This window comes from Ovis canadensis, chromosome 1, assembly GCF_042477335.2.
Source record: "Ovis canadensis isolate MfBH-ARS-UI-01 breed Bighorn chromosome 1, ARS-UI_OviCan_v2, whole genome shotgun sequence".
Taxonomy (NCBI): Eukaryota; Metazoa; Chordata; class Mammalia; order Artiodactyla; family Bovidae; genus Ovis; species Ovis canadensis.
The window spans coordinates 263,879,965-263,898,386 of NC_091245.1; the positions used below are offsets into that span (position 1 = coordinate 263,879,965).

The 18,422-nt window shown below is 44.3% G+C and overlaps 2 protein-coding genes across 2 annotated transcripts in view; one reads left to right on the plus strand and one right to left on the minus strand.

Annotated features, from left to right (window-relative positions):
- The window catches only part of DSCAM (DS cell adhesion molecule), a 679,278-nt gene that overhangs the window by 573,813 nt on the left and 87,043 nt on the right, over positions 1 to 18,422 (minus strand). The gene's annotated exons all lie outside the window — the stretch shown is intronic.
- LOC138419671 (small ribosomal subunit protein eS1-like) lies at positions 14,870 to 15,211 on the plus strand. Its single transcript, XM_069552936.1, has one exon. It carries the CDS (start codon positions 14,870 to 14,872, stop codon positions 15,125 to 15,127), a length of 258 nt encoding a protein of 85 aa, XP_069409037.1. The 3' UTR covers positions 15,128 to 15,211.

Consider the following 18,422-nt stretch of genomic DNA (forward strand, 5'->3'; position numbering starts at 1 on the left):
TCTGTCTGTAATGAGCTTCTTCTAAGGCAGAAGGAAAGCTTCTTTTCAAATAAGAAACTAAATAAATAGAGTGTCTACGTGTGGTTTTGCAAACAGAAGGACGTAGAGGACCCACCTTTGAAACAGGGGCCTTTTGAAAGCAGCTGCAGATTCAAAGGGTGAACTCTGCAATCATTTTTTCATCTTCCTCCTCCTCCAGAATACACTTTAGTATGTAAATATGTGGTCATGAGAAAACACTTGCCTGGGGAGAGTGGGTAGTTTTGTTTTTGTTTTTTGTTGCTGAAGACATCAGCACTAGAAATTGTAGGCCACCAGAAGCTCACTCAGATCTGATTAGATAGTAATGCTTACCGTTCGTGCCACAATCCAAGGGGTGGTCTCCAGGAAGAATCTTTTAAAGCACAAGATTTTTCAAATGAGCTCACTCTTGGAAGACTTGCTTATTTTCCAGTAAGTGGAGCTAGGCCTCAAGCGTGACCTGGGGCCCCCAAATTCTGAACATACATACACATTCCGACTTATCTCACCAGGGCTGCCTGCCTAGGACCACAACATACATTAGCATTCTGCTGGGACCCTGGGTTCATCACCTCCCTGCCGGGACCTCACATCACCCCTTAGCCGTTCACTTCCCACTTTGCTAACATAGAAAATTGTCCTTGCCTGTATCATTGGGCTACAGTGAAAAAAAACAGGACTGACTCTCAACTAGCTTCTGGCAAAACAACACATGCAGGAAAAGGAAGAATAAGGCTCAGAGATATAAAAGCTTTCTTCAGACCTGTCTTATCTGAATATCTACCTTAAGTAGTATGTCCTCAGCAGGGCTGTAAGATAGCCAGATTGAAGGGAAAAAAAAAAAAAAGCTTGCCTTTTTTTTTCTTTCCCCCGACTCCTCAGATCCTTAGAATGGAGGCACAGGATTTCATAAAGTATAGAAATAAACAGCCTCATCTCCAGATGCAGTGGTGGTCACCTGAGCCACGTGATGCACTAATGATGTTTTGAAGCAAGGTCTCCTGGAGGACAGAACGTTCTTCCCAAGAAAAGAAGGAAACCTAGAGAAGGTGAAAGTCAGTACCAGTGTTTTTGTGTCCTTAAAACTGGCTCACCAGGAGGGTTAAGGTGCTTGTGCATGTGTGAGGCCCTTCCGGCCTCAGAGCTGGAAGGGCCAGGGTACCTGAGGATGTTACTAGTTTGCCTTTTTTTTTTTTTTGGCTATAATTTACCTTCATTAGCTCTTTTAAAAAAAAAAATTGCTAATATTTATTGTTTACTTTGTGATCAGAACTATATTAATTTACCAGCTTATTTTTATTGAGATATAACTGAAAATTGTATAAGTTTGGGCTTCCCTGGTAGGTCAGTGGTAAAGAACCCACCTAACCAGTCTGAGAATGCCGGAGAGATTGGGATTCCATCCCTGGGTCAGGCAGATCCCCTGGAGGAGGGAATGTCAATCCACTCTAGTATTCTTGCCTGGGAAATCCCACAGACAGAGAAGTCTGGCAGGTTACAGTCCTTGGGGTCACAAAGAGTAAAACAGGACTTAGCAATTAAACAACAACTGAACAACTGAAGCTGTATAAGCTTCAGTTTAGTTCAGTTCAGTCACTCATTTGGGTCCGACTCTTTGCAACCCCATGAACTGTAGCACGCCAGGCCTCCCTGTCCATCACCAACTCCCGGAGTTCACTCAAACTCACGTCCATCGAGTCAGTGACGCCATCCAGCCATCTCATCCTCTGTTGTCCCCTTCTCCTCCTGCCCCCAATCCCTTCCAGCATCAGAGTCTTCCAATGAGTCAACTCTTCGCATGAGGTAGCCAAAGTATTGGAGTTTCAGCTTTAGCAACAGTCCTTCCAAAGAACACCCAGGACTGATCTCCTTTAGAATGTGTAAGTTTAATGTGTACCATAGATTGTTTTCATACATTTATAACTGCAATATGCTGTCCACCATAACATTAGCCAGAAAAATGGTTATAGTCCTACCTGTGTTTTTATATTGACATTGCCATACTACATACTTCAAAGTTGTTAAGAAACCAGATCTTAACCATTCTCCATTGTTTCTTATTGTAACTGAGCAGGGCAGTATACGGAACCTTCCCCTCCCAGGACAGACCCCTCCCCCATATCCTCTCCTGTAGCTCCTCTCTGAAGTTCCTAGATAATAGTATCCTGAGGTATACTTCCTGAATTGTGTTACAGATGCTAAAACTACCACCAAATGGAAGAAATTAATGACTTGGTGCCAGGACCCTTGTGACCCTGCCCTGTTACCTCACCATCAGCCAATCAGAGACTTGTGCACGGGCTGATTCCATATACCCTGGGCCACCCCCCCACCCCCCCTCACCTGACCTTTAATGCTTTGCTGAAACCCTTTGGGCAGTTTGAGAGGTCTGAGCACAAGCCAGCCCTTCTCCTTGTACTGGCCTTTACAATAAAGCTGCATGTTCCTTTGCCATGTCCTGGTATCAGTAGATTAGCTTTACTGTATGTGAGCAAGAGGACCCAAGTCTGGTTCACTGACATTATTGACTCTAACAGATGTTCCCAGGAAATTAGAAAATTAGTTTAGATACTCTCAGTTTAGAAAAGAAGAAATCTTTGTATACACACACATTCATGCGTGCCAAATGTTCAGCCAAGTGCAAATTGTGAAATATCTCTAACATATTTTGGAAAAGATGAGAAGGTAGAATAAATCAATTTTCCCAATTTATTTATACCAATCATTTTATAAGTAAAGTAGAAAAAATAATCTTTGATTATATGTTACATAAGTTTTATAATCTAAAAGTATATTTATGTTAGTTGCTGTTGTTTGGACATATATTAAATATAGTCTTATTATAAGATATGCAAATACCATATAAATCTTGGAGTAAAATTTGAAGTCATTATTTTTAAGTGTCCCAATTTGACAAATGAACATTTACATAATTTCTGAAAGAGGAATGTGTAACCTGGAAAAATGAGAGATGTTTATGAAATTCAATAGATATAAGACCCTCAATAAAATTAACATAGGAGTAAAAAACCACAGAGAAATTCATGGAGTCCGACTTTATCCAGGTTCTCAAAGGAAAATAGAAAAATATTGGGGAATAAGAGAAAGATGTTACAGAAAGATGCACTGTAATGCACAGCACAATTAGACTCAAGTTCTCCAGAATCCAGGTCTCCATGAGCCTTCCTCACAGGGAACAGGCACTCAACACAACTCTCTGTCTAGCAGGCTTCTTTCCATCTCCCTGAGGTGTGATTTTAAGTTTCTCATCTCTGTCTTCTCTCCTAAAAGCTCTCATAATCCTCCCCTCTCCACCCTTTGTCTAAGCAGAAACTTCACCTGAACTTCCTCAGTTAGAATCACACTCAGCTCTGCACCCAACCCATTACGTTCTCCAAGCTGATCCTGTGCTGGAGCTCTGTGGCCTCACCACCTGGCTTTCTTGAAGCTCTCATTCCTTGTGTTTTTTTCTCTCCCTGGTGTCTGTTTTTTCTTTCTCATCAGTATCCCACCCTCTATTGGATCACTGTGCCCATCATGAAACATGCTTGCTATATCTCATCTTTACAAAAAACACATAAACACATAACAAGAAACCGCAATTTGCTTTACTAAACGTTCTCCTTTACTGCGGCCCCACTTGTTGCTTCTCCTGCACAAGCAGACTTTTTCAAAGGAGTAAATCACATACTCATCTGCACAGTGTCACCAGCCACTCACCTTCAACCTCTGCAAGAAGGTTTCTGTCCACAACTCTGCAGAGATGGCCCTTGTCCAGATCTCTGGCCATTTTGATGGTGCCAAACCCTGCGAACACTTCATGGATCTCATCTTCACATTTCAGAAGCATCTGATACAGTGAATGCCACCCAACCATTCTTCTCTTGATGTCCAAGACTCCCTTACATTCCTACCCTTCCTCCTAATCTATCAGGCACTTCAGAGAGCTCTCCTCCTCCTTTACCTGATCTCCAGCTATGAGCGTTATCATGAATCCTCCCAGAGTTCTCTTGTCCTTTCTCCCTAGAGTATCTCATTCAAGCAATTACTTTAGATACAACTACATGGCTGACAACTCACAGCTTTATGTAGCAAGATGAAACTCACATACCCACCTGCCCCTCTGGCTCTTCATTGTGAAGGTCTATTATATTTGAAACTCAACCTGCCTAGAGATCATTCTTCCTCTCTAAAACTGGGAGTTCCATTCATTCATTTCCTCAACACAGGACTCATTCTTGATTTGCCCATCCTCCTGCCTCTACGCTGCTTCCTCGCTCTCAGCCTGCCTCAACATTGCCTTCTGCAGACGTCATTCCTTCTGCCTCCAACATGTGTCTCAGGCCTGTCTATTTACTTCCATCTTCAGTCCACATGACTATGGGAGATTTAAAAGAGCCCCCAAGCTTGCCTCTCTGCATCCACGTTTCCTCCCATACAATTTACTCCTTCAATGAAGAAAACCATTAGAGTGAGTGACCTCTTTTATCCAATATCATGCCATGATCTGATAGGTTAAAATCCTTCATTGACTTTCCAATGAACTTGGAATAAAATAAAAACTCTTTCTATCGCTCTAGCCTGGACCATCTCTCGCAGCCAAATGACTCTCAACCGCAGTTTGCATATGTTTAGAACCTTCTTTCTCCAAAGGCCATCAACCACACTCCAGTCACCTAAAATTACAGCAAAAACCCTACTCTGACCATTAGGGCTGGCAGTGGTTCTTTGCCCTATAGCTATAGGGTGTTACAACTCTCCCAACACTTGTCTTCACTAGATAGTACAGGAAAGGGAAGCCTGGCATGCTGTAGTCCACGGGGTCACAAAAAGTCAGACACGACGGCGCGACTGAACATTTTTCACAGCAAATCTGTAAGTGAATATCTTACCTTCACCTTTCAGAGAACACTCAGATATGGAGAAAGAAGCAGGGTGACATGTGCATGGTCATAGGGTGACGTGTGCATGGTCACAGGGTGAGACAGTGACCATCACTGGGATTCAGCCCTTTGAACGTAAAGTCCGCTGTTTCCCACCCTGTGACCACAGTGACTTTCCTCATCCTCGGACAGACTCTCTCTGCTGTGCTTTTTACCTTTTATTCTACCCGGGTGGAGGGCTTCCCTAGTGACTCAGATGGTAAAGCATCTGCCTGCAATGCAGGAGACCCGGTTTCGATCCCTGGGTGGGGAAGATCCCCTGGAGAATGGAATGGACTCCGACTCCAGAACTCTTGCCTGGAGAATTCCATGAACAGAGGAGCCTGGTGGGCTACAGTCTATGGGGTTGCAAAGAGTCAGACACAACTGAGCAACTGAGCCCCCACCCCCGGTTGGGGGTGGGGCACAAATAAGAAACTTGACCATACCCCGAGTTGTATGTAAGTGAATGCCAGAAATCATGAGATGGTACATTTTTACCACTTTGTATTAGTGTATTATCTAGTTTTATATCCAGTGTGGTTAAACACGGCACAGAACCTCAGCATGATGAAAGCTGAATGTGTGTCTTGGATGGTGAGAGGGATCAACCATAAAATGGCCAAGCTATTAAATATCTGGGGAGCCAATCCCCCTTTTTCTGATCTATGTTTCAGCAGTCAATCTGAATACACCAGGACATCACCACCAGAGAAGCAATGTATCCTCATTGTGAGGAACGTGGACCCTGAACAGGCTGCCCTGTTCCCCGTGTGACTCTCCCACTTTGCAGCTAGGTGACCTCTAATAAGAGCACCTCTTATAAGGGCACCTCTGTGAGCCTCATCTCCTTTAACTATAAAATGAAGGTAATATTAGGATTATCAGAAGAAAAAATAAGTTAATACAGGGGTCAACGAACTGCAGCCCATGAGTAAAGCCAGGTCATTTTTATAAACAAATCCGTATTAGGACATAGACATGCTCATAGGAATTTACTGTATGCAGCTGCTTTTACACAGGGATGGCAGAGTCTTACGCAGTTATGACAAGGATTTCATGGCCCACAAAGCAAAAAATGCTTAGGATCTTTCCCACTATAGATAAAGTTTGCTGATTCTTGAGTAAACATGTATAAAACACTTAGAATAGTCATTGACATATATTAAGTACTTTATCTGCCTGTCTATCTGTTGTTGTCATTCAGTTGCTAAGTCACGTCCTACTCTGCGACCCCATGGGCTGCAGCACACCAGGCCCTGTCCATCACCATCTCCCAGAGTTTGCTCAGACTCATGTCCATTGAGTCAGTGATGCCATCCAATCATCTCATCTTCTGCCACCCCTTCTCCTCCTGCCCTCATTATTTCCCAGCATCCATCCATCTATCCATCTCTGTGTCTATATCATATGACTTAGTCTGTGGGAAGTACTAGCATATATATGGCACTGCTTTCTCTTTGAAATAATTCAATCTCTACCTCCACACAAAGGCCCAGAGGTTGAGAACCATGGGCCAAACATTCCTGGAATGAAATGAGATTACCCATATAAATCTCCCAAGTCCTTTGATTCTGGAAAAGTCAAAATTAAGTTGAAATAAAATCTTTGACAAAGGAGGCAAGAATATACAATGGAGTAAAGACAATCTCTTTAACAAGTGGTGCTGGGAAAACTGGTCAACCACTTGTAAAAGAATGAAACTAGATCACTTTCTAACACCGCACACAAAAATAAACTCAAAATGGATTAAAGATCTAAATGTAAGATCAGAAACTATAAAACTCCTAGAGGAGAACATAGGCAAAACACTCTCAGACATAAATCACAGCAGGATCCTCTATGATCCACCTCCCAGAATGCTGGAAATAAAAGCAAAAATAAACAAATGGGATCTAATTAAAATTAAAAGCTTCTGCACAACAAAGGAAAATATAAGCAAGGTGAAAAGACAGCCATCTGAATGGGAGAAAATAATAGCAAATGAAGCAACTGACAAACAACTAATCTCAAAAATATACAAGCAACTTATGCAGCTCAACTCCAGAAAAATAAATGACCCAATCAAAAAATGGGCCAAAGAACTAAATAGACATTTCTCCAAAGAAGACATACGGATGGCTAACAAACACATGAAAAGATGCTCAACATCACTCATTATTAGAGAAATGCAAATCAAAACCACAATGAGGTACCACTTCACACCAGTCAGAATGGCTGCGATCCAAAAATCTGCAAGCAATAAATGCTGGAGAGGGTGTGGAGAAAAGGGAACCCTCCTACACTGTTGGTGGGAATGCAAACTAGTACAGCCACTATGGAGAACAGTGTGGAGATTCCTTAAAAAATTGCAAATAGAACTACCTTATGACCCAGCAATCCCACTTCTGGGCATACACACCGAGGAAACCAGAATTGAAAGAGACACATGTACCCCAATGTTCATTGCAGCACTGTTTATAATAGCCAGGACATGGAAACAACCTAGATGTCCATCAGCAGATGAATGGATAAGAAAGCTGTGGTACATATACACAATGGAGTATTACTCAGCCGTTAAAAAGAATTCATTTGAATCAGTTCTGATGAGATGGATGAAACTGGAGCCGATTATACAGAGTGAAGTAAGCCAGAAAGAAAAACAGCAATACAGTATACTAACACATATATATGGAATTTAGGAAGATGGCAATGACGACCCTGTATGCAAGACAGGGAAAGAGACACAGATGTGTATAACGGACTTTTGGACTCAGAGGGAGAGGGAGAGGGTGGGATGATTTGGGAGAATGACATTCTAACATGTATACTATCATGTGAATTGAATCACCAGTCTATGTCTGACGCAGGATGCAGCATGCTTGGGGCTGGTGCATGGGGATGACCCAGAAAGATGTTCTGGGGAGGGAGGTGGGAGGGGGGTTCATGTTTGGGAATGCATGTAAGAATTAAAGATTTTAAAATTTAAAAAATAAAAAACTAAAAATTAAAAAAAAATAAAAATAAAAAAAAAAATTAACAGAATTTATTGCTTCAGAAGGGGCTGTGTCTAATGAAAATGAGTAACTGTGTATCTCGTGGGCAGACTGTATATCCAGGCAATGCAGCCCGTCAGAACTCCTCTGGGGAAGATTGCACAGCTATAGTCTAGTGATATCAGTACTGTCCATGTGACTTGTTTTGGTCACTGATGTGGTGGAGCGTTGGGCTTCCCAAGTGGCTCAGTGAGTAAACAATCCACCCGCACTGCAGGAGATGCGGGTTAGATCCCTGGAGTGGGAAGATCCCCTGAAGGAGGGCATGGCAACCCACTCCAGTATTCTTGCTTGGAGAATCCCATGAACAGAGGAGCCTGGTGGGTTACAGTCCATGGGGTCAGAGTCAGGCATAACTGAAGTGACTGAGCATGCACGCACATGGTGAAATGTTACCCCAAAGTGGACAGATTATTACAATATAACTTGATCTTGAACTAGGGCTCTTGGAACACAGTCAGTTGAGAAATGTGGAGGACACCTTGGTCTCTGATCATCTGTGGGATCAAAAACAGGAATCAGATCTAATGAGTCCTGGGGAGGCAGCAAGTCCAGGAAGTCAGATAAAAAGAATGGGCTTTAAAGGCTGACCAGGGAGAGAAGACCCTGCAGAGAACCCAGGTCAAGGGGATGACAAAAGAAAGACTCTGAGAGTTACAGCATCTTTGTCGTAAATCTGGAGAGTAAAAGTATTGTCATTTTCCAAAATCAGATACCATAAATTTCACCCCAAAATCTTTAGTAGTTATAGCCATTAAATATACCAAATTATTAAGTAAAAAGTTTGTATGCCAGCATTGAGCTTTCTGGACTCACAAGTTTCCGCCAAGCCACTTGTAATTATTTTATAGGTACATCTCTGGACATCCCCTACATCCCCTCCATATGACTCCAAAGCCTCTGCCCTTCCTCCATCAGCCTGTGGGTCAATACCGTCCCTTGAGCTCCCCTCACCACCTCCTCTGTCTGCTCCATCCTGTGTGACTCCTCCTGCCCAATTACCACACTGGATAATTAAACCCATTACTTACCTGCTCTACTCGCTCGTATTCCCTTTTCCAACTTTCAGATTCCCTCTAGTAAATTATTTCCATGCCTCGCTCATCAACATTTTTATTTCTTCAAAATAAAACATCATCTTTGCTGGGCATGGCTTTTGAGCCCACGGTGGTACTCAGATGACTCACATGGAGGACTTGCTGTTTTCCTCCAAGGTATTCAGTACCTTTGCGACCCCGATACTACTTCCCAGGACTGTTTCTTCCTTTGCCTTCTCTCCTGCCCAATAGGGATGAGGTTGATAAGAAGGAGTTAACACATGAGAATCTGTCATTTGAACAGATAACTGCTCTGTTCACTCGGACACAGTTTAGGCAGTTTTCCATCTTTAGCTGAATGCATCTGGATACTAGAATTTCAGAACTGAGAATACCAGGGAAGCTATCAGTTATCCTCCCAGTCCAAACCAGAAATGGACGCAGTAACAGCCTGTGATCCTCCAGCCTCTGTGGGCACCTCACCCTCCAGAAGGCCTCCCAGTCTAATGTGACATGCTGGCTTCTGATGCAGAAGGGAAAATAAAGGGTTGGCGGTGCCCTGGCTCTAACACTCTCATAGCAGCCATGGGCAGGTCTTCAAACTCCCTGCACCTTGATATTTTGCTCATAAAACAGGGATGCTAGCCCAGCCTGCTTCCCTGTGTGCTGGAAGGTTCTACAAGAGCACGCCTTTGGAAGCACGTTCATGCAGTGGAAGTGGGCTCCCTTTACAGGTCTGAGCTTGCAAGGGCAGCTCCCTGGCCATGCCTGGAGCCTCCAAGGAGCTGTGCTGGCTTCCCGAACTGCTGACGCTGGTGCTGATGGAAGGGCTCTGGGCAAGACCCTGTGGCTGCAATAGCCGGGCTTTGCAGGCCTTTTGGACATAAGAGGGCAGAAATTATAGATAAAATCACCCCCAAACAAGTCAGCTATTGTAGCCCACTGATAAGAATTTGCCTATGACTGGCTACAGTTATATTTATCATCCTGTAAATAAATGAAGATGTAGAGAAAGTAGTTCACAAGATTCAAAGGAGGTTGAGAGCAGGAGAGAGAGAGGAAAGGAGCAAGGAAAGGGAGATAGAGGGGTTATCAGATGGAATGTGGCTCCAGATGCTGTGAACAACCTCCTTAGGGAGCTTGTTCAAGAAGCAGGAAAGCCAGGAGCAGCTGAAGGGCAGACCGAGTGAACGGTGCCTGGACGGGCATGGTCCAACTGTCGAGGAGACCTCCACTGCCCATGCCCAAGGCCAGCGTAGGAGCCAGCTGAGCCTCCAGTAGTCAAGGGGGCTCCAGCAGCAGCACTCACAGCAGTCATCCACTGGCGAGGAGGGATACTCCGTGCCACCCGCTGAGCTGGGACCCACTGGAGCATCCCCTGTGGGCACCCCCTCACCTCACAAGCAGCCCATAAGCCCAAGTGAGGAGGTGGGATGGAGGGTGCTTTCCTCACTACAGCTGCCCCATCCAGGCCGCCTGAGAGGCAAGATGGCCTGGACACACCCATGGCTCTTTCACCAATCCTCTCTCCTCAATGCATCCCTGGCTTTGAGACCTGGCCACTCAGCCTCAAAAGCAAGAAGCATAGCAGTGGCTCCATCGTTCCTTTAGTAACATATCTCGGGCACAATATCTACCCCAAGCCTTTATCCATCCCCTCTTCTCCCATCACAGGCACAGCAGCATCTTAGCCCTGCTCGGACTCTCAACAATGAAACCAGGGCCCCGCCTGCCTTCCAAACAGTCCTGAGTAACGAGGTCTCTGCCAAGCACCACCCTCACCCTCTCCCAAGCTTGTGCTCGGTCATGTCTGACTCTTTGCAACCCCTTGGATTGTAGACCACGAGGCTCCTGTGGCCGTGGGATTTCCCAGGCAAGAATACTGCCATTTCCTACTCCAGGGAATCTTCCTGACCCAGGGATCAAACCCACATCTCCTACACTGGCAGACAGGTTCTTTACCACTGTGCCACCTGGGAAACCCCTCCAGGAAAATAGTATGTAACAATACTTTATTGCAAGACTCCTGGCTCTCTTGTTATTTATTACATGTTGAAAGGAAAGTTGTATCTATTGAGAAGTAAAATGACAAAGTCGTCTTCAGTGCATAGAAAGATCACTGCTCTTCATGTTTTCTGTTTCTCTTTCCAGGGGCTTGAAAACGCAAGTAACTCTTTCAGTCACGTTTCGTCTTCCAGGTTTTAAAATAAGAGAAGTCTGCATCCACACCACTCTCACCTTAGAGCAAAGAAAGGAGAATGAATGCAGTATGCAACCACGCGCTGCTGCCAGTCTGAACAAAAAAAACTGGAATTGGTGTTCTTTTCTAAAACACCAAGCTTTCATACACTTTGGAGATTCCTAAATAGTACAGCCCTAACTTGGATGTGATCTGTAGAATGTCGTAAATATTAAATTAGTGGTTTATATAGAAACCATAAGAAATGTACAGAAAGGGATGTAGCTCCTATAAAGTCTGAGATTCGATACTGAGATAAAATCCCTTTTAGAAACACATTCGTTAAAGCAGATTCTGATGTGACCCAACAGTTCACTCCATAGACAAGTGATGCCAGAGGCTAGAAGTAAATTAATAAGGCAACATTCTAATGAAATTAATTTATACTGAGAGAGTCAAGTAGCACTGAGACTATAACCCAGAAAGTGAGCCAGAGTGAGGCGGTTAGGAAGTATGGCAAGGAAGGGAAAGTCAGCGTCTAGGAGCAGGGCTGTAGGATTCGGGCAGAGATGAAGGCCCAGCTCACCGCAGCATTTTCTGACACATCCCTGCTGCCTGACAGTGGGGGCATACGAACTTCTCGAGTGGTTTTATTACTCTCCTCTCCCATACTGTTGCCTCAGAATTTTATTTTATAGTTTGTGACCATATCTATTTTTCCACCTACTTAATTCTGATCCCCTTGAAGAGAGGAACTAAGTTGCACTCAACTGTGTTGCCAAACTAAGTTTAACATGAGGCCGTGCTGTATAAAGTGAGTGCTCAAAAATAGCTTTGAAGCAAAGAGTGAATAAATATGTCACTGTGCATATATTGCACGTGTGCACACACACACACACGCGTGCGCGCGCACACACACACACACGCTCTTCTGGTCCCATGAGTCTGCATAAGGCATAGCCCTGACATTCCCATGTCCTTCCTTTTCTGTCCTCCTGCTTGGCACCTTTTCATCTGTCAGAGCTGGGCTCAAAGACACAAATGGTGATGTTCACAGAACTGTGATATCCACTATCATGGGGCTAGTAGCCTTAATATAAGTATCTCTTGGACTGTAAAAACCATGAGCATCTCTGGACCCTAACATATACTGTCATATATTAGGCACTCAGTAAATATTTACCCAGATAAGTGGAGTGGAATATGTAAGTAAGGGCAGAAAAGCTTAGTTATTTTTGGGTTAATCAGAAAAAGCACATTAAATATCATTTCTTTTAAGTCTTACATGGTGTACTGACTATAACACAAAAACATGATGAATGACAGTATAAGACTGTAGCTTTTCTTGTTTCTTTAAAATTAATTTTTAATTGAAGGATAGTTGCTTTACAACACTGTGCTGGTTTCTGCCATACATCAACATTAATCAGCCATAGAAACACACATGTCCCCTTCCTCTTGGTCCTTCCTCCTGCCTCTCACAACATGCCATCCTTCTAGGTTGTCACAGAACCCAGGTTTGAGTTCCTCGAGTCATGCAGCATAGTTGCACTGGCTCTCTGTTTTACGTATGGTGGTGGATAAGTCTCCATCCTGCTCTCGCCATTCACCCTGCCCTCTCCTCGCCCCACTGCGTCAAGTCCTTTCCTTATGTCTGTGTCTCGACTGCTGCCCTGCAAATAGGCTCATCAGTGCCATCTGTCTAGATTCCATATATATGTGTGAATACATGCTCTTTATTTCTCTCTTTCTGATTTACTTCACTCTATATAATAGGCTCTGGGATCATCCACGTCATTAGAACTGACTCACATGCATTCTTTTTTATGGCTGAGTAATATTTCATTGTGTATATGTACCACAACTTCCTTACCCACTCATCTGTTGATGGACACCTAGTTTACTTCCATGCCCTAGCTATTGTAAGCAGTGCTGCAGTAAACAATGGGGTACATGTAAGACTGTAATTATTAACCAGGGAAAGGCCATGGAGCTCTTTCAGCAAGTGAAGAGACCCTCAAGGCCCTGACCTGGCATGTGAGAGCAGAGGGCACGGGGTCTGGGGAGGGGACTGAGCGCCCAGAGCGGGCAGCACTGCGCCTTCCCTTCTATCTCTTCACCAGGAACCACCTCAGGACTATGTGCAAGCATTGATTAGAAAGACATGTTTCCCTATGGCCGCAGTCAATTAAGAGTCCACAGGCACAACTGGAGAGAAAAAAACTACCTGCTTATGTACTGATCCATCAGAATTGTCCACTCTGATGAAGTGAGGTGAAATCTGATCTCTGTGGGCTGGGGGTCCCCACCGAGTGGACAGGGCCCCTCAGCAAGCAGAGTTTCTGTCTGTAAAATGGTAAGAATAACAGTCCCTACTCTGCTGGATCTTTTACACATATACACTTGTGCAAAAGGGCTGTCTTATACATGTAGACACACATGTACATGCAAGACATGTATATGGACATGTACATGTGTGTGCATCTATTAAATAATTGTGTTATATATGTACATACATATAAAACAAATAATATATATATTCTTGGTGTGTGCTCAGGCTTATCCAACTCTTTGTGACTCAGTGGATTGCAGCCTGCCAGGCTGACCATCGAATTTTCCAGGAAAGAATACTGGAGTGGGTTGCCATTTCCTTCTCTAAGAGATCTTCATAACCCAGGGATCAAACCCGCACCTCCTGCATTGAAAGCAGATTCTTTACTGCTGAGCCACTGGGGAAGCCCGTATATGTTCACAGGTAGGTGGCTCAGATGGTAAGGAGTTTGCCTGCCAATGCAGGAGGCCAAGGTTCAATCCCTGGGTCAAGGAGATCTCCTGGAGAAGGGAATGGCAACCCACTCCAGTATTCTTGCTTGGAAAATTCCAAGGACAGAGAAGCCGGGCAGGCTGCACCCCATTGGGTCACAAAGAGTAGGACATGACTGAGGACACACAATGAATACAACACCAGAGAATAAAAGTAAATGCTGAATCACAGTCGCTTTAATAGATTCCAACTCTGAATGTGATGCTTGGCTTTCAGAAGAGGGGAGTGGCAGTCCGAACTGATTTTTTCTATAGCATCTCATATGGTAATAGAGGAACCGTATCCCACCCAATCAAATCCTGGTAGTCTTAGGAGGCAGGGGGTGACCACCCAATCAGACAGCAATACCCATTTCAGGTCACGTCTGAGTGTGTGGTACTTGACACATGGATATTATTCACACTCTCACCACAGCTCAGATGCAACAGTGCAATTAGAGTTCCAAATATCTTCCCTCACTCTTCATTCTCAAAATGCCCTGGAAATTCCTAAGTTGGGCAGATAGCTTGTGAATAAATCAAATTAGCAATCAGTAAAATAACAACAAGATAAGATATGCAAAAATCTCAAACAATTACATGGCAAATGCCAAGAGAAAGAAACATGTGAATGTTAATGTATTAGTTTAAAGCCTGTGCATCCAACATTACTTCCTCAGGAAACACACATGCAGATTTTTCTATCTGGGCAGTGCATACACAGGGAAGAAAGGAGGGGGTGGCTAGAAACTGGGGATAAGATCACAACCTATAAAGGGCTTTCAAACAGTGGTGCTGAAGAGTCTTGAGAATCCCTTGGACAACAAGATTAAAGTAATCAATCCTAGCCCTTTTGGCTCTCTGAGTGGCACCATGGTGGTCGGCAAGAACAAGTGCCTTATGAAAAGAGGCAAAAAGGGAGCCAAGAAGAAAGTGGTTGACCCATTTTCTAAAAAAGATTGGTATGATGTGAAAGCACCAGCTATGTTCCATATAAGGAATATTGGGAAAACACTGGTCACGAGAACTCAAGGAACCAAAATCACGTCTGATGGCCTCAAAGGTCGTGTTTTTAAAGTGAGTCTTGCTGACCTGCAGAATGATGAAGTAACATTTAGAAATTCAAGCTAACTACTGAGGATGTTCAGGGCAAAAACTGCCTGACTAATTTTCATGGTATGGATCTTACCCGTGACAAAATGTGCTCCATGGTCAAAAAATGGCAGACCATGATTAAAGCTCACGTTGACGTCAAGACTATGGATGGTTACTTGCTTCATCTCTTCTGTGTGGGTTTTACTAAAAAGCGCAACAATCAGATTCGGAAGACCTCTTACGCCCAGCACCAGCAGGGGTACCAGATCTGCAAGATGATGGAAAGCAAGACCCGAGAGGTGCAGACAGATGACTTGAGAGAGGTGGTCAATAAATTGATTCCAGATAGCACCGGAAAAGACATAGAAAAGGCTTGCCAATCGATTTATCCACTCCATGATGTCTTTGTTAGGAAAGTAAAAATGCTGAAGAAGCCCAAGTTTGAATTGGGAAAATTCGTGGAGCTACATGGTGAAGGTAGTAGTTCTAGAAAAGCTACTGGGGATAAGACAGGTGCTAAAGTTGAACGAGCTGATGGATACAAGCCACCAGTCCAAGAATCAGCTTAAAAGGCTGACTCTTAATGGTGACAAATAGAAGATCTTATTTGTGGTTAAAAAAAAAAAAAGTTAGTCAATCCTAAAGGAAATCAACCCTGAATATTCATTGGAAGGACTGATGCTGAGCTGAAGCTCCAATACTCTGGCCACCTGATGGGAAGAGCCGACTCTTTGGAAAAGACCCTGATGCTGGGAAAGACTGAAGGCAAAAGGCAAAGGGGCAGCAGAAGATGAGATGGTTAGATAGCATCACTGACTCAATGGACATGAGTCTGAGCAAACTCTGGAAGATACTGGAGGACAGAGAAACCTGGCATGCTGCAGTCCATGGAGTCACAAAGAGCTGGAAACAACTTAGCAACTAAACAACAACAACATAAAGGGCATTGGTTAGAAGAGTGACATAAGGGCAATGTGGGGATAATTTGAGAAATAGAGCAAGGCCATGAGGGGCTAGGTGAGTTGTGGAAGCAAGTGTTGAACAGAATAAGACGTTCGGGTGTGTGGGACTCAAAGAGACAGGAAACAAGCATGCTTTCTGTCAAAGGATGGACATGATGGATTTGCCATTTCTTTTTCTTTCCTGGTGGCTCAGATGGTAAAGCATCTGCCTACAATGAGGGAGACCTGGGTTCGATTCTTGGGTCAGGAAGATCCCCTGGAGAAGGAAATGGCAACCTACTCCAGTAGTATTGCTTGGAAAATCCCACGAACAGAGGAGCATGGTAGGCTACAGTCCACGGGGTCACAAAGAGTTGGACATGACTGAGTGACTTCACTCACTCACTTTCTTGATCCAGGAACATACACTAATTTTTAAAAATTAAAATACCTTTGTAGCTATTTTTGTTGCAGTACATTGGGATATAGTCCTTAAAAATAATCTCAAAGATACATCATGTAAGCATGTCTCTTTAAAGTTTACTGGAGAATGGCCAGCATGCTCATCTGCCCATGACCGTGGCATCCGCTCTCCACGTGCACACAGATGGCATTGCCCCGTGGGCAGGGGGACTTCCTGACAGCAGCATGAACTTTGGCTCTTGGGGTCTTCACTTCCAGCTCAGGGTGTACTGTGGCTTCTTTTGAAAGTGAAAGTCTCTCAGTTGTGTCCTACTCTTTGTGATCCCATGGATTCTATAGTCCATGGAATTCTCTAGGCCAGAATACTAGAGTGGATAGCCGTTCCCTCCTCCAGGGGATCTTCCCAACTCAGGGATTGAATCCAGCTCTCCCGCATTGCAGGTGGATTCTTTACCAGCTGAGCCACTAGGGAAGCCCAAGAATAGTGGAGTGGGTAGCCTATCCCCTCTCCAGGAGATCTTCCCAACCCAGGAATCGAACCTGGGTGTCCTGCATTGCAGGTGGGTTCTTTACCAACTGAGCGATCAGGGAAGGCAATGGCACTAATTTTCCACTTTCACACACAAGGTTCTATCTGCCTGAATGGCCCTTCCTCCAAATGTATTAGCATCTTCCCTGTCAGACTGCTGCTCTGCTATCACCTCTCCAAAACATCCTCACCAACCACCCAATTTAAAGTGCTTTGTTGTTGTTCAGTCGCTCAGTCATGCCCGACTCTTTGTGACCCCATGGTCTGCAGCATGCCAGGCTTCCCTGTCCTTTACTATCTCCCTGAGATAGTGTTTAACAGCCCCAAATTCTTACCCTTTCTTCGTTTATTATTAGCAAATGTATCATATTTTACATGTTTACCTCAATAGTTCTGTTTTATTCTCCCACTGGAATTCAGGCTTCATTAAGACAGGAATTTTTACCTTTTTAAAATTGTCCTATCTTATCCCCAATTCACAAGTGGTTCAGTGGTAAAATAATATATCTGCCAGTGTAGAAGACACAGGAGATGTGGGTTCAATCCCTGGGTTGGAAAGAGATCCTGGAGTAGGAAATGGCAACCCTCTCCAGAATTCTTGCCTGAAAAATCCCATGGAGAGAGGAGGCTGGGGGGGTGGGGCAGGCTACAGTCCATGAGTTCACAAAGAGTCAGGGATATGACTGAGTGACTGAGCACAATATATATCATATCCCCAGTCCCTGAGACAGCACCCAGCACACAGGAGGGTCTCAGAATGCATCTGTGGAATGAAAGAATGAATGCATTTGGGGATAGCTTGTATGAGGTCATAGTTTAAGGAAGAAGGGGAACAGATAAAAGGGGCAGCCAGGGCAGAAAAACCAAGAGGAATTCCATCCACAGGAGAGAAAGGGGTGAATAAAGAAAAGGGAGAGAAACAGAGGAGAGTGAGGCACAGGGCTCTTAGGAGGAGAGGCCAGGATAGCAGCACCAGATGCCAGGGTGGGGTCCAGAGGGGACGACCGTGGCCTTTCAGAACGAAATGGTTGTGGGTGACTCTCAACAACATGGTTTCAGTAGACGATCCAGGCTGACAATTGCCAGGAGTTAAAGGTGGAGTTGGTGGTAGAGAACCCACCTACCAATGCAGGAGACGTAAGAAACGTGGGTTTGATCCCTGGGTTTGGAATATTCCCTGGAGGAGGGCGTGGCAACCCACTCCAGTATCCTTGCCGAGAGAATCCCCATGGACAGAGGAGCCTAGAGGGCTACAGTCCATGGGGTCGCAACGAGTCAGACATGACTGAAGCGACTTAGCAGAGCAGAGCACAAAGGGAAGATTTTAAAAGTAGAGCTAATGAAAATAATCCAACTGAGAAAGAAAGAGGGAGACAGGGAGGCAGATTGGCCAGCTGGTCTTAGCAGCACAGACTTTGGAAAGAAGGCTTATTATTGA